General features: G+C 31.6%; 1 protein-coding gene across 1 annotated transcript; it reads right to left on the minus strand.

The window, feature by feature from the left end:
- Positions 1-61: 61 nt before the first annotated feature.
- Positions 62-12,939, minus strand: zip (myosin heavy chain 10). Its single transcript, XM_069504300.1, has 2 exons — positions 12,831-12,939; positions 62-12,694 (listed from the first exon to the last, which is right to left on the minus strand). Exon 2 carries the CDS (start codon positions 12,583-12,585, stop codon positions 4,141-4,143), a length of 8,445 nt encoding a protein of 2,814 aa, XP_069360401.1. The 5' UTR covers positions 12,586-12,694; positions 12,831-12,939; the 3' UTR covers positions 62-4,140.
- Positions 12,940-13,545: the final 606 nt, after the last annotated feature.

The raw sequence follows: 13,545 nt of genomic DNA on the forward strand, positions 1-13,545 counted from the left end.
CATTTTTATTTAGAAACACATTTAATTTGGTCAATTTTAAAACAATTTTCAAAACTAGGTATCACTCGAAAACAAGAATTCCCGTTAAATTAAATCCCTCGCACACTGCACTTACAAATAACAATGTAGGTATATCTCAATATTATATTTAGAGCGAATGTGGTTATTAATAATTACGTCTATCACGAAACACTATCACGTGCGTTACTGGCATAATCAAATATATGCTTAAACATTAAATGACAAAACGAAACTACTCATATATTTAAATTAAACTAAGTATATCCGTAACCTTTTCTTAAATAGTGTTTTAACCACAGTAAAATATTTATACAATAACAATATCCAACAAGTGCGAAAAACTCAACAATCCACTCAAGAAGTGCATAACAAACATACAAAGAAATCAAAGTGAAACTCATAATCAGTAACAAGTAAACAAATTTTATTACCAGTATATACATATTCATAGTTCATTATTTTTATCCAATATAACACAACTGACCACTAAACATTTTTTTAGAATTGCAATCTTTGTACATTTCATAATAAAATTCAATTAATATTTTAATAAAATACCCACCTTATGGAATAGTGATATAACTATTTAAAAAAACTATAAGTAATAAAATTAAACAGTCGTATTATTCATTCAACATACAAACACTTAGAAGTTACTTACAAACTAACATTTATTACCTATATTACTTTTATAGAAGGCAACACTTGCACATAAAAGCACATTTTTGGTATATATTTATTAAACACCCTGTATATGATATAAAAATAGTATATTTTCTTTTTCTTAAAGGCGAGTGCTTTTTTGAGATCAAAACACTATTTCATTTTTACTAAGTTTTTGGTACAGAAGTAAGGATCCCGCTTTGGTTAGGGCGAAGCTGGATTCTACATGGTTTTTCATTGGTATTTAAGTATTTATTTAATAATTATGTATATCATAATATTTTAAGAACGCATTTACTAGTCTTTTATATAATATATATGCAGTTAAAAATGTTACAAATATATCAATATGCAACAGTTAGTATATTTCATGAGCTTAGTAAAATAGCTCGATAGTTATTACTCAGGCACGAACTTGATTCTTAAAATTTTTAAGGCGAAACTATACACATACATTAATATAGAGGAGCTGGCGAACACAACGGCGTTCTTACATTTCTGAATAACATCTTATTTTTTTCTTTAGCCGGACATTTTTGGCTCATTGAAAATAAATCTAAACTAAAACTGTGCCAAAGTTGAATCCAAAGTTCGTGATTTTGATCAAATCGGTACAATTACAGTTTTTCAATAGATTTAATTCATTATTTTGCTCCTGTTATTTCATGCAATTACACCATTTTCTTTGTCAGCTCTCAATTTAATATTTGCTTAACTTTAATATTAATCAATTAGTATGCCCTTCATTGGATTTATAAATAGCTAAACTCTTACGAATGATCTACCAAGGGCGTATTTCTGCAGAAAATATATCTTTACGAACAATTGTAATCGAATTATCCTTTATCTCGATTAGTAATTAATTAAATTCTGAAAGTACCTATTTATTTAAGCTTGGTTTTAAAGAGTTACGTGTCTGATATACTGTTAATTTTATCTTAAGCTTATTTAAAACTACGGGATAAATTATAGGTATTATTATAGTCCGGTCAATATTGGCGTTCCCAACATTCGTACCAATTTTTAGAGTGTAAAACGATATATTACTATTATATATTAATATAATTTCTACCCCGTAGTGTGGAATAAGATTAAGGTGTAAAAAATATTTTAAAAATACAATAATATCTAGATATGAAATAATTATGGCATAGGTAGGTAGGTAGGTACAAACACTTTCAAGAGCAAGGCTCATCTTGGGCCATAGCAGACACGATGCTTTTAGCATCAGTGAGCGCCGATTACGCGACTGCAATCGCGTTTTGACGACTTTTGGCGTTTCGGTCGCTGTATTGAAATCGCGCGTTTTAGCGATTGTTTCGATACAGCGATCGACTTGATCGCTGCGACTGGAGGTTGTATGTGTTCGGAAAGGAGCGTTCAATCGCGGCATCGAGATTTCGAAATGCAACTAAATCGCCGATCACTGATGCTACAGCATCGTGTCTGCTGTGGGCTTTATGCAATATTTTTAGTAGAAAAACTTTACTGCTTGAGACTCGAAACCCTTGATATTAACTAATAATATTATAATAATAGTTATCAAGTCATGAATTTACAAGCGGTTTTTGTGTATTACATTTTTTAGGGTTCCGTACCTCAAAAGGAAAAACGGAACCCTTATAGGATCACTTTGTTGTCTGTCTGTCTGTCTGTCAAGAAACCTACAGGGTACTTCCCGTTGACCTAGAATCATGACATTTGGCAGGTAGGTAGATCTTATAGCTGACATTTGGGGAAAAATCTGAAAACCGTGAATTTAGGGTTAGATCACACAAAAAATTAAATTGTGGTCATGAACTAATAATTAGTATTTTCAACTTTCGAAGTGAGATAACTATATCAAGTGGGGTATCATATGAAAGGTCTTCACCTGTACATTCTAAAACAGATTTTTATTTATTTTTATGCATCATGGTTTTTGAATTATTGTGCAAAATATCGAAAAAATATGACTGTAGTACGGAACCCTCATTGCGCGAGCCTGACTCGCACTTGGCCGGTTTTTACGTGAAAGAGGCACTTGGTATAGAAATTTTCATTAGGTGGTTGCTTTGTTTGCATTAAGTATTACATATTATATTCGCATTTTTCTAAGATACTGTTTTCTCAGAAAGCAACATAATTATCAGAGTAATAAATAATCTAAACGGAATGAACTCTACCTCTCCCAAACAACTTGCAAGAGTGATTTTGAAACAGTTATGATATTTATATATATTTTTGATACATTGAAATATTGCTATTTAAACGTGACATATTTGTGAGTATTGGCTTTACATTACATTAAAAATTCATTACACTCATATTCGTTATGTGGCGGCTGGTACTAGTAAATATCGTTAAAAGTCTTACTAAACGATGCCACACATACCTTATAGGCAATATGTACAAAAATACATATATAAATGAACAATATTGATAGGTAGGTACCTATAGTTTGTACTTTAAAACATTACTTTTTTCTTTTCTTTTATCTCTTACGATATTTTTGCAGCGCTTAACATTAGGTGAGCAATTGCGACATCACACATGGTGATGTCAAAATAACATTATGTAAGTATATTAATATTATATACTTTGATATATATTATTTAAACTAAAAAAATATTTCAATACCTAACATAATTGCCCTAGACCATTTCATAAAATCATGATAAAACAATTAGGTGTTCACACAAATATCTAAGTGGCTTAACATAAGGATTTATAAAATATTATATACAGCATCTTATTAATATGTACACAATTAAAACATCTTGGTAAAATTATTTACATTCTTTTATAAGAATAAATAATACTTAGTATGGCTACATATCGGAGCATGGTAATAAAAAAATATTCATGATTACTTAATTATTATTAAGTAAGTAAGTAGTTATATACATTTTAATTACTTATTTACTTAAAAATAAAAAATATAGATAAAATTTTAATTATTAAACTTCAAAATGGAATGATATAGTATAAAATAACAATAATAAAATCGATATAGACAAATTAACAAAAATACAGATCTTATCAAGTTACTTTTACATAATAAATATGTGGACAAAGCATCCTACTTTAAAAATATTTCTTTGATTTCTTTTCATCACACTTTGTATTGATTTTGGTTCAGTTATTATCTAACATATATAAATAAACTAAATATTTTATTAATAGTGAACTTAACAAGGTAACTATAAACAAAATCTAGTTAGGGCTAGTTTAGTGTTATTATTAAAGATCTACTCTCAATGTCGAAAGAAAAATAATCATGTCGATTGTTATAAAAATTATCTAATGATACTAACAGTGAATATCAGATTAGCTCATTTTAAGATTTGAAGGAATGCAATAAGACAGAGGATGAGACCATTTTGTGGTGGGATATGTACAGATATGTTAGTAATTTTAATGATCTAATTACCAAGGAACTGAGATGCTTATCTATCTATTTAAATAATAAAAAATCTAATTATGTTTTAATCTGATTGTGTATTTTAAATTTCCTTTAGTTTCTGACTTTGGTTGTGATATTACAAAGTTAGCGTTATATACTGACTTATACTTACGTAGTTTTTCTACTAGAACATAATTTTTTTTTCTGTGGCAATATACAGCTTTATCTTTATTTTGAAGTGCCATTTTATCAATGAAATTATTTTTCTCAAGGAAAACCCAAGGTTGCCATTTACGACCTGTCAAATCTGGGTTATAAGTTTCTTTTCTATTTAAAGTTTTGCTACTGGCATAGTGAGCTCCATTTTCGTTTTTTTTAATTATTACTTTAGGTACTAAAATTTTTCCTTTTTTTACATTATTTTTATGCCTTTTAAAATTAATTTCATCAATACTTTTTAAAACATCTTCAAATTTGGGCTTTTGTTTTTTAGATACATCATGATTTAGTCTTTTAACAGTACAGATACTTGCGGTGGCATCTACCTTTGGCACCACTTTAGCTATCTTTAGTTGTTTTAATGATTGAAGACGATGCTGAGGTAAAGGAAGTTTTACTTTGAGATCATAAATGGTTTCTTTTAAGGGTGGAATGTATTTTTGAGCAGCTTTTGTAATTAATGTTCGAGAAGAACTAAAGTTTGAACAATAACTGTGGTACTCTTTTTTCTCAGTCATTTTATAGCTTAATTTACTATGCGAAGCAGTATTGACTTCATTAATTTGGGAAACTCTTGAACCATTACAATTTGTTATTTTTAATAAGATACTCGAACTCTTTTCCTCTGAAGTTGTAGAAGACACTTCAGGTGAACTAGAACAGGAATAACTTGAATTTTCCTTTTGAATATTTGATGTTGTATAATCGTTACTCAATTCACATGAGTGAACTGTGAATTTATCTTCTCGTTCTTCAGAAGAAAAATCAAACTTGAAATCATTATCATAATTAAAATTTGGATAAGTGTTTTGATTAAAATATTTAGAGTCAAGGGATAAATTCTGAGACATTTTTTCTTTATTATCAATTTTTTTATCAGAGGGAATTCCACTTTCCAAAACATCAGTGCAGTAATAAATGTGTTCATTTGATTCTAAACACCTGTCATTAATAGCATCATGACATTCTTCGGGATCTTGAGATTCAATGTGGTACAGAGTTTTATTAACATTCATCTGTGGTGTCCTGTATAAAGTTTCAATCAATTGGGTATTATCATTACATATGGTACGGCCATATATACTTTTGAGTTTATCTATATGATCACTATCATAGAATACGGAGGTCTCTCCGTCATCGCTTTCCAAGTCTAAAGAGTTTACTTTTTTTGGCGACTCGTGAACATCAATAGTGATATTTTCTGCAACATCGTCACTAAATACAGTCTCTATACAAGCGACATCATCCACCCAAGAATCTTCAAGAGATTTTTCCTCAATATGTTGTAACAAATCACATACTTCATTAGGCTCATCTGGGCATAAATTACTTTCTACATCAAGACTTACCTCACAATTTGCTTTCTCAATACTTGGCAGAACCTCTTCAGTATTTTCAGTGTAGCATAATTTATCAGAATCATCATTTTCTTCACTTAAAATGAAATCATTGTCTATAACAATATAAACATTATCTTCGTTATAAAATGTAGATATGGAATTTCTTCGGTTAGTTTGAATAATATTGCAAATATCTTCGGTTATCATATGAGATTCTAAAAATCTTTGATTTTTTTTAAAACCTTTCTTTCGCTTGCAAGGGTGCACAAAATTAATATCATCATTATTTTTATATGCTTCTAAAGCCGATTCCGATAAAGATCTTTTAGAAATCTTTCGTGGTTTAATGCTACTATCAATTACAGCAGGTGAAAATTGCATATCTTCATTTTTACTACTTTGATATTTCTCCGTTAAACTGCCATTGTCTTGAAGAGTAATTTGCTTTTTAACATGTTCAGATTGCAAAACTTCAATTGTAACAGGCATGCCACTAAACAATTTAGGCTCATTTTCAGTATCACAAAATTCTCTATTTACTTCATTATTTGAGTTCAATGCTGCAACATTCTTTTCAGAGCAAACCAGTTCAACGTTTACAAAACGAGCATCTTCCAGTTCAACGATGTTCCTACAACAATCATATTTTTCTTCAAGAATACACTTGTTTTCACTTGATTTACAAATTCCTTCAGTAAACATTAAAAGTTGCTGAAACCTAGGAGAAAAGAGTTCTTTTCGGCAATTTGTATATCTCATGTTAATCACAGAGACTTGGCTCTGATATTTGAAGGAATGTAAACTATTATTTTCAATATTCAATGTTTTGGTTTCATCTTGAAGTTCGAAAGTATTATCTACTATATCTAAGTCATTTATATCTAATTTAGCAACACCGACATTATTGTCTTTTACCCCTATTTTCTTTTCATTCCCTGCTCCTTCTGAAATAGAAATTTCCGCACATGTCTCATGACTAAAATGTAAACAATTTTCTTCAACATAATTAGATAAACACTCGGCTTCAGCTTCATCCACAAATGTTTTAAAATTCTTCTGTTTACTGTTGCCCATCTCTATATCTGGTCTATGTTCTTCAACATTATTAGTTAAGCACTCAGCTTCAGCTTTATCCACAAATATTTTAGAATCCTTCTGTTTACTATTGCCCATCTCTATATCTGGTCTATGTTTTTCAACATTATTAGATAAACACTCAGGCTCAGCTTTATTCACAAATGTTTTAAAGCCCTTCTGTTTACTATTGTCTGTCTCTATATCTGGTCTATGTTCTTCAATATTATTAGATAAACACTTGGCTTCAGCTTTATCCACAAATGTTTTAAAACCCTTTTGTTTACTATTATCTGCTTCTGTATCTGATCTATGTTCTTCAATATTATTATATAAACACTCGGCTTCAGTTTTATCCACAAATGTTTTAGAATCATTCTGTTTACTATTGTCAGTCTCTATATGTGGTCTATGTTCTTCAATATTATTAGATAAACACTCAGCTTCAGCTTTATCCATAAATGTTTTGAAAACCTTCTGTTTACTATTGCCGATCTCTATATCTGGCTTATGTTCTTCAACATTATTAGATAAACACTCAGCTTCAGCTTTATCCACAAATATTTTAGAATCCTTCTGTTTACTATTGTCTGTCTCTATATCTGGTCTATGTTCTTCAATATTATTAGATAAACATTTGGCTTCAGCTTTATTCACCAATGTTTTAAAATCCTTCTGTTTACTATTGTCTGTCTCTATATCTGGTCTATGTTCTTCAATGTTATTAGATAAACACTCAGCTTCAGCTTTATCTACAAATGTTCTAAAATCCTTCTGTTCACTATCGTCTGTATCTATATCTGGTCTATGTTCTTCAATATTATTAGATAAACACTCAGCTTCAGCTTTATCCACAAATGATTTAAAATCCTTCTGTTTACTATTGTCTGTATCTATATTATTTGGTCTAAATTCTAAACTTATGACAGCCGAATTATTACTTGAAGTTAAATAAGATATCGCAGCAGCAGCAGGTCGAATAGAATTTATGGAAAGTTTACGAGATAATAACTCGGATTCTACTGTATTCATAGGTGTTTTATAATTCATTTGTAGATCGACTTTCATATCTCTTTCATGCCTAACTTCTGTAGTTATCACAGAGAGGTTCACAGGATATATCATATTTTTTGTAGATAAACAAGATTCTTCAACTGTGCTTGTGGGTATGCAAGATTTATCAGGTAAACACTTAGGTTCAACTATATCTTCATTTATTTTATGATCTGTCTCTAGATGTCCGTCTATCTTCGTTTCTTGTCTACATTCTGTAATTTTAACATGAGGATTCTCAGAAAATATTTTATTAACGAATATACTGGACTCTTCAACAGAATTATTATGTACAGTATCAGCCGTATCATATGAACACTCAGCTTCAGCTATATCCATGTTTGTTTCATATTCTACCTTTTGTTGCATTGACTTTTTTGATTTTCTACACTCTTCAAATTCTAGAGTAGATGATGTAACACTTTTTGTTACATTCTTAAGAATATGTGTATTTTTTTGAACATTACTATTAAGATCCGATACATTAGATAAATAATCATTATCAGACGCATCCAGCATTTTTGCACTCTGGCTTAGTTCACTTTTAGTTTGTTTTGAAAATGTTTCCGTAAATACTGTTTTATCACAATCATATATGACATTTTTTTCAGGTAAATTTTCAAATCCAGACATTAACATTTTCATTTTACTATCTTCCTGTATCTCAGGTAAAGGTGACTTCAACACAGGTTGTGAGTTGCATTTAGTTATTTCACTAGCTGAGTCTGGGGGATCTGTTTCGTTTTTATCACACGAAATTTCTTCTGAATAACTTGACATAATATAAGATATATTTTTTACTTTATTTTCAGATTCTTGTTCAAATACTACAGCTGTCGATTCTTCATCATATCGTACCTCTAATTTACAATCATTTACGTTAGGTTCACTGGTTACTGGCTGGTTAGTTTCAATACAATTGCCTTCGGTTCTTGTTAGGCCAGTATGAGTTTCTTCTAAAACCATACCAATGGCTTCTCTATTAGATTCACTAACAAGCGATATATTCGATACAAATTCGAAAATCCCTTCATTTTTGCTCAGGGAATTGTTTGGAGCTGTGAAATCTTCACAATTATCATTTTTAGTCGTATCGTATGGGGGACTACTTTTGATGTCTAAGTTATCAATATCCTGGTTAGATAATTCATTTAGAACTTCTTCTATAGTTTGATTCTCTGTAATATCATTATCAATAAAAGTTTTCGTAACAAATAAAATCTCAGATATTTTATTGGAAACCACTTCATTTTTTAAGCCATTTGCACATTTGTCAAGGCTATTTTGATCTTCATTATCTATAACAGGTTTGACTGGACTAGACAAATCAATTTTTTTTTCTCTTTTATCAATACATTCAGTTTCAATTTTATTTACATATTTTGATGTATCTTTTAGACCTGTAAATAAGTTTTCTTTGTTAAACTCCTGGCGCTTATTGTGGTTTATTTGAATATTAACTCCAGGCATATCAAAATTTTTTGTACTCTCTGTACTTGTTAGATTTTCTTTTGTGTGTAATTTCGGTTTAGCAGCCTCCTCATTACTCATAACTAGTACATTATAATCCTCATTTGCTATTGTATATGCATTAGCACTAACTTTGGGTGATTTAACTACTTTTATCAGACTATCAGATTGGTTTGTATTTTGCTTACCATTTTTATAATCTTTATTTGTTTTAAATTTTGGATATTCACTTCGGAGATCTTCGACAAGTTCGGCAGATGGCGTGATATTTAGTTCCACTGACGTATTCTGTGCTTGAATACTGCCAGAAGTAAGAGATATATCATCACCTTCATTTAAACCTTCTTCATCTAGTCCTTCAAGCGGTGGAAGATTTTGAGTAACGTTTCTATCCATTTCATTTAAATAACTAACATCAGTTTCTTCTTCTTGTCTGTTTAAACTAAAATCGATTGCAGTTTCAGATGACAAATCATGTGCTTCAATATTTCTGTGATATTCCAAAGAAGAATATGACAGTGCAGTTTCTTTATGAAAGCTATGATTTGTTTCATTACTTATTTTGACGGATTCATTATCTTGTGATTTATTAGTATCAGGATTTTTTATTATTACACTGTCAATTCTTTGTAGCACTGCTATTGATTCGACCGTTTTTACAACTTGTTTAGTTATGTTATGGGAACTAGGAATCTCACATTTTCTACCTTTTCTATATTTACTTAATTTGGAAAATTCTTTATCTACCCCAGAACCTAAAGGAAATTGAGGAGATAAATTTTGCTGCCGGGAATCATTTCTAGTCCCTTGTGGCAAACAGTATTGTGTTTGCTCTAAATCTATGTGTGGTAAATTTTGTAAGCCTGATTTAGACTCAATTTGATTAGCTTTAATGAATTGTTGATTTATTTCAGGAAAATTAAGCTCAATGTCATTGTCAAGCTGTGGTAAAGAAGCTAAACATAAACCAGCGTTCCTTTCAAGATCTTGCACACTATAGTTACTTGTTTTTGTTTCGCTAGCTGAACTATTGGATGAATATTGATCACTTATCATTTTACAACTTGCTGTATTGACTGCACCATCCACAGTATTCTGTGATTTGTTATTTTCGCCTCTATTCAGTTTTGGTGACTTTGCTGTAATTGGATTAACAACTTTTTCAATCATTCTCTCGCCCAGTACATTTTGCACTGGTGCAGCAACTTCTACATTTAACATTTGTGGACTGCATGGCTTTATTTCAAAATTACATCCCACTTCCTTATGAATAACTGACTGACTTATTTTTGCTTCTACATCTAATGGTGATATTGGACGAGGCATCTTTGTTGTGACATCTTTATCAATCTGAGCATTTGAAAGAGTATTATACTCTCTTGACCTGTTATAATTACTGCCATGTGGTGTTTCTAAGAGTTCTTCATATTGCTTAAGTATTTCTATGCTGTTATAGCCTTTAATATTTTCAGGTAACTTAGATATTTTTTGAATATGGTCATATTTACCAAGTTCTTCATTAGGAACATTAACTAATCCAAGTACATAAAGTTGTTCCTGATTGTTAATAATTTCACTTCGAGAAGAATTTTTTTTTGAATGATTTTGTGCTGCAGCCTCTTTGCTGGCTTCACTAACTTCTTCATCACCTTCATTCCACATTTGTAAAAACTGCCTGACATCAAGATTTTTTTTGTTTGAAGAACTAGTTTTATTTTTGGGAATTTGTACAGGACCAATAGGGTGATACGTGTTTCGGAGCATGTCATAGTTATTATAATTGTATCTTCTGTATATGTCATGTGGCATAGGTATGTTACTAGAGTCAAAACTTCTTATGCTTGCAGTCGATGATTGACTTACGTATCCACAATCTTCTTGAGATGTTCCAATAGTGTGTGTAGTATCATTGCTTGTATTAGAATCAGAAGGAGATATAGTTACAGTGTTTGGGGAAAACTGCACAGGTAGCCTTTGCAGTGAATGATTTACATTGATTGATTGATCAAAAATTCTATAGTTAGGGTTATAGTCATAAGGTTTTAGTGGAGTATTATCTTTTCTGTAAATTGAGTGTTGGGGCATGGGAGGAATGTTTAACATAGAGTGGGGAGGTAATAGTATTTCACCTCTCATAGCTTGAGAATGATTCATTTCATTGTAATATAGATTTTCTGGTACAGAGTAATTTTTGTTCCGTGATTCAAGATTAAGATAAACTTTATTATTGTTTTCAAACTGTATTTTATTAACATTTAAAGGCTTAGAAGAGGCATCTGAATATGTCTTGTTCTGCATGCAGTTCCCTGGTATAGGCCCATAAGGAGGAGGCACCACTTGACTATGAAATGCATTAAAATTAGCTTGTTGATGACTGTGGGTCCTGTGATATCCATCAACAAAAGGTTCATGTATCCTCCTGTCTAAGTATTTATATGATACTGGAGGGCATACAGGATATGGATGTCCATGTATTGATTTCTGCATATTATGTGGTGGGATTGAGGCAGGTGGGTGGAATGTACTAGGATAATTACTAATATAGTCATACCTTGGTTGTTGATGCTTTTCTTTCCCAGTAGGATAGGGTTTGAAGCGAATGTTAGCATCCTGATATAAGCGTTCAGAATAAACTTGAGCACTTTCTTCATGCAGAGGTCGGTGTGGACGAATCATTGTCATTGGTCTAGGACCAGCACAACTGGGATACTCTTGGTACTGATAGAACTCTGGAGCACCATAGGGCCTCAGAGGCCGAACGTTAACACCTGTGGGCCACCCATAGGGTGGAGGCATGTTTCTAGGATAAGGACTCACATTAGACATTGGAAGGTCAGAGTTTCTGACACTTTTGTGTTCACTGTTCACAGAATTTACATTATAAGGCACATCACAGTACTTGGCCTCTTGAGGCAAATTAAGTTTAGGATTTTTCAAGTTGGACACTTCACTATTTTTCATAGAACTAAACGTAGGTGGAACCATTATCCGCTGCATATTTTCTTGGAATGTTTGTCTCGGCGATATGTTTCTGGTTGGTTGATAGTCGGATATTTTAGTAGAATAGTCAGGGGGACGGCGATAAACATTTTCCGGAGGTGGCCATGCTTCACCTGGCATCTTTTTCAAATACATAGTATCATCAGGATTAGGCGGCAGCACTCGGTCGGGGCCGATGATAGCGCACGGGCGCGCGGAGGCCGTCGTCTCCACTTTACCCATCGTGTTTGACCCCACATCGTATGATTTATTTCTGTTCGATTGTACCGTTGGGCTGTTAGTGTTAAGGGCAAATTTAGTGCTGCCATCACTGCCACCTGTATTCACAGATAAGTTCGTGCCTAATTCTTTATGATCCATGACCACCTGATTTCGGGGGTGTTTGGAGCTGATTCTTTACCATTGTTTTACTCTCCAGCGGTTTGCATAATCGAGTAATCTGCAGACATTTAAAATACCATCGCCCATCCTGAAATAAACAAAATATCTTCAAACATCTTCCATGACAACTGTCAAAACACTGCCACATATACCAATATATTTGTAATAATTAAAACGAAGTTTTATTACCAAGTGCAAATACATCGATGGCGTATTAAACTTACCTGCAAGGTTTCCTAAATTTTTCAAAACATCAATATTATTTCCTTGGAGACACCGATTTATTACGTTCCTACGCCGTCGACTTTGTATAATTACGCAGTGTTGCTTACATAAAAAATATAGGTAAGAATATTTTCATTATAAAACGGAAAGTAATAATATAATTTTTTATACAATATTACATTAAATATAAAAATAATTTAAATTTAATTATGTTAATTATGGTAATAGACCCAATGGGCAGGAGGCTGGGCAAATTTTTATATTTATCAATGACAAGACCAGCCAGGGCCCAGGGCTGGAAATAAATTTAAAAAGCTACTAAGTACCAGTGTTTCCACTTGTAGGAATTTTACCCTATTTTAGAGCAAAACTACAAATCATAAGTACGGATTAGGGCGTTTTTTTATGTTGACAAGGACTTATGTGGTAAGCTTGTTTATGAGCCTCCTAATTCCAACGTATAATTTTTTATTTTGTAAGATTTATCACAATTGTAAAATGAATCGCTAAATGTGTTGCTGATCGCAAATCTCGAGAGCAGCTGAACCAATTTCACTAATTCTTTTTTTATAATATTCCTTGAAGTACGGGGATGGTTCTTACGGAGAGAAAAATTAAAAAAAACATGAAAAAGAATCCACTGTTAGGCGGTACAAAGTTCGCTGGGGCAGCTAGTCACTAATAATAATAATTAATAGGTATCTATTAATTCAT

This window comes from Maniola hyperantus, chromosome 2 (assembly GCF_902806685.2).
Source record: "Maniola hyperantus chromosome 2, iAphHyp1.2, whole genome shotgun sequence".
NCBI classification, from domain to species: Eukaryota; Metazoa; Arthropoda; class Insecta; order Lepidoptera; family Nymphalidae; genus Maniola; species Maniola hyperantus.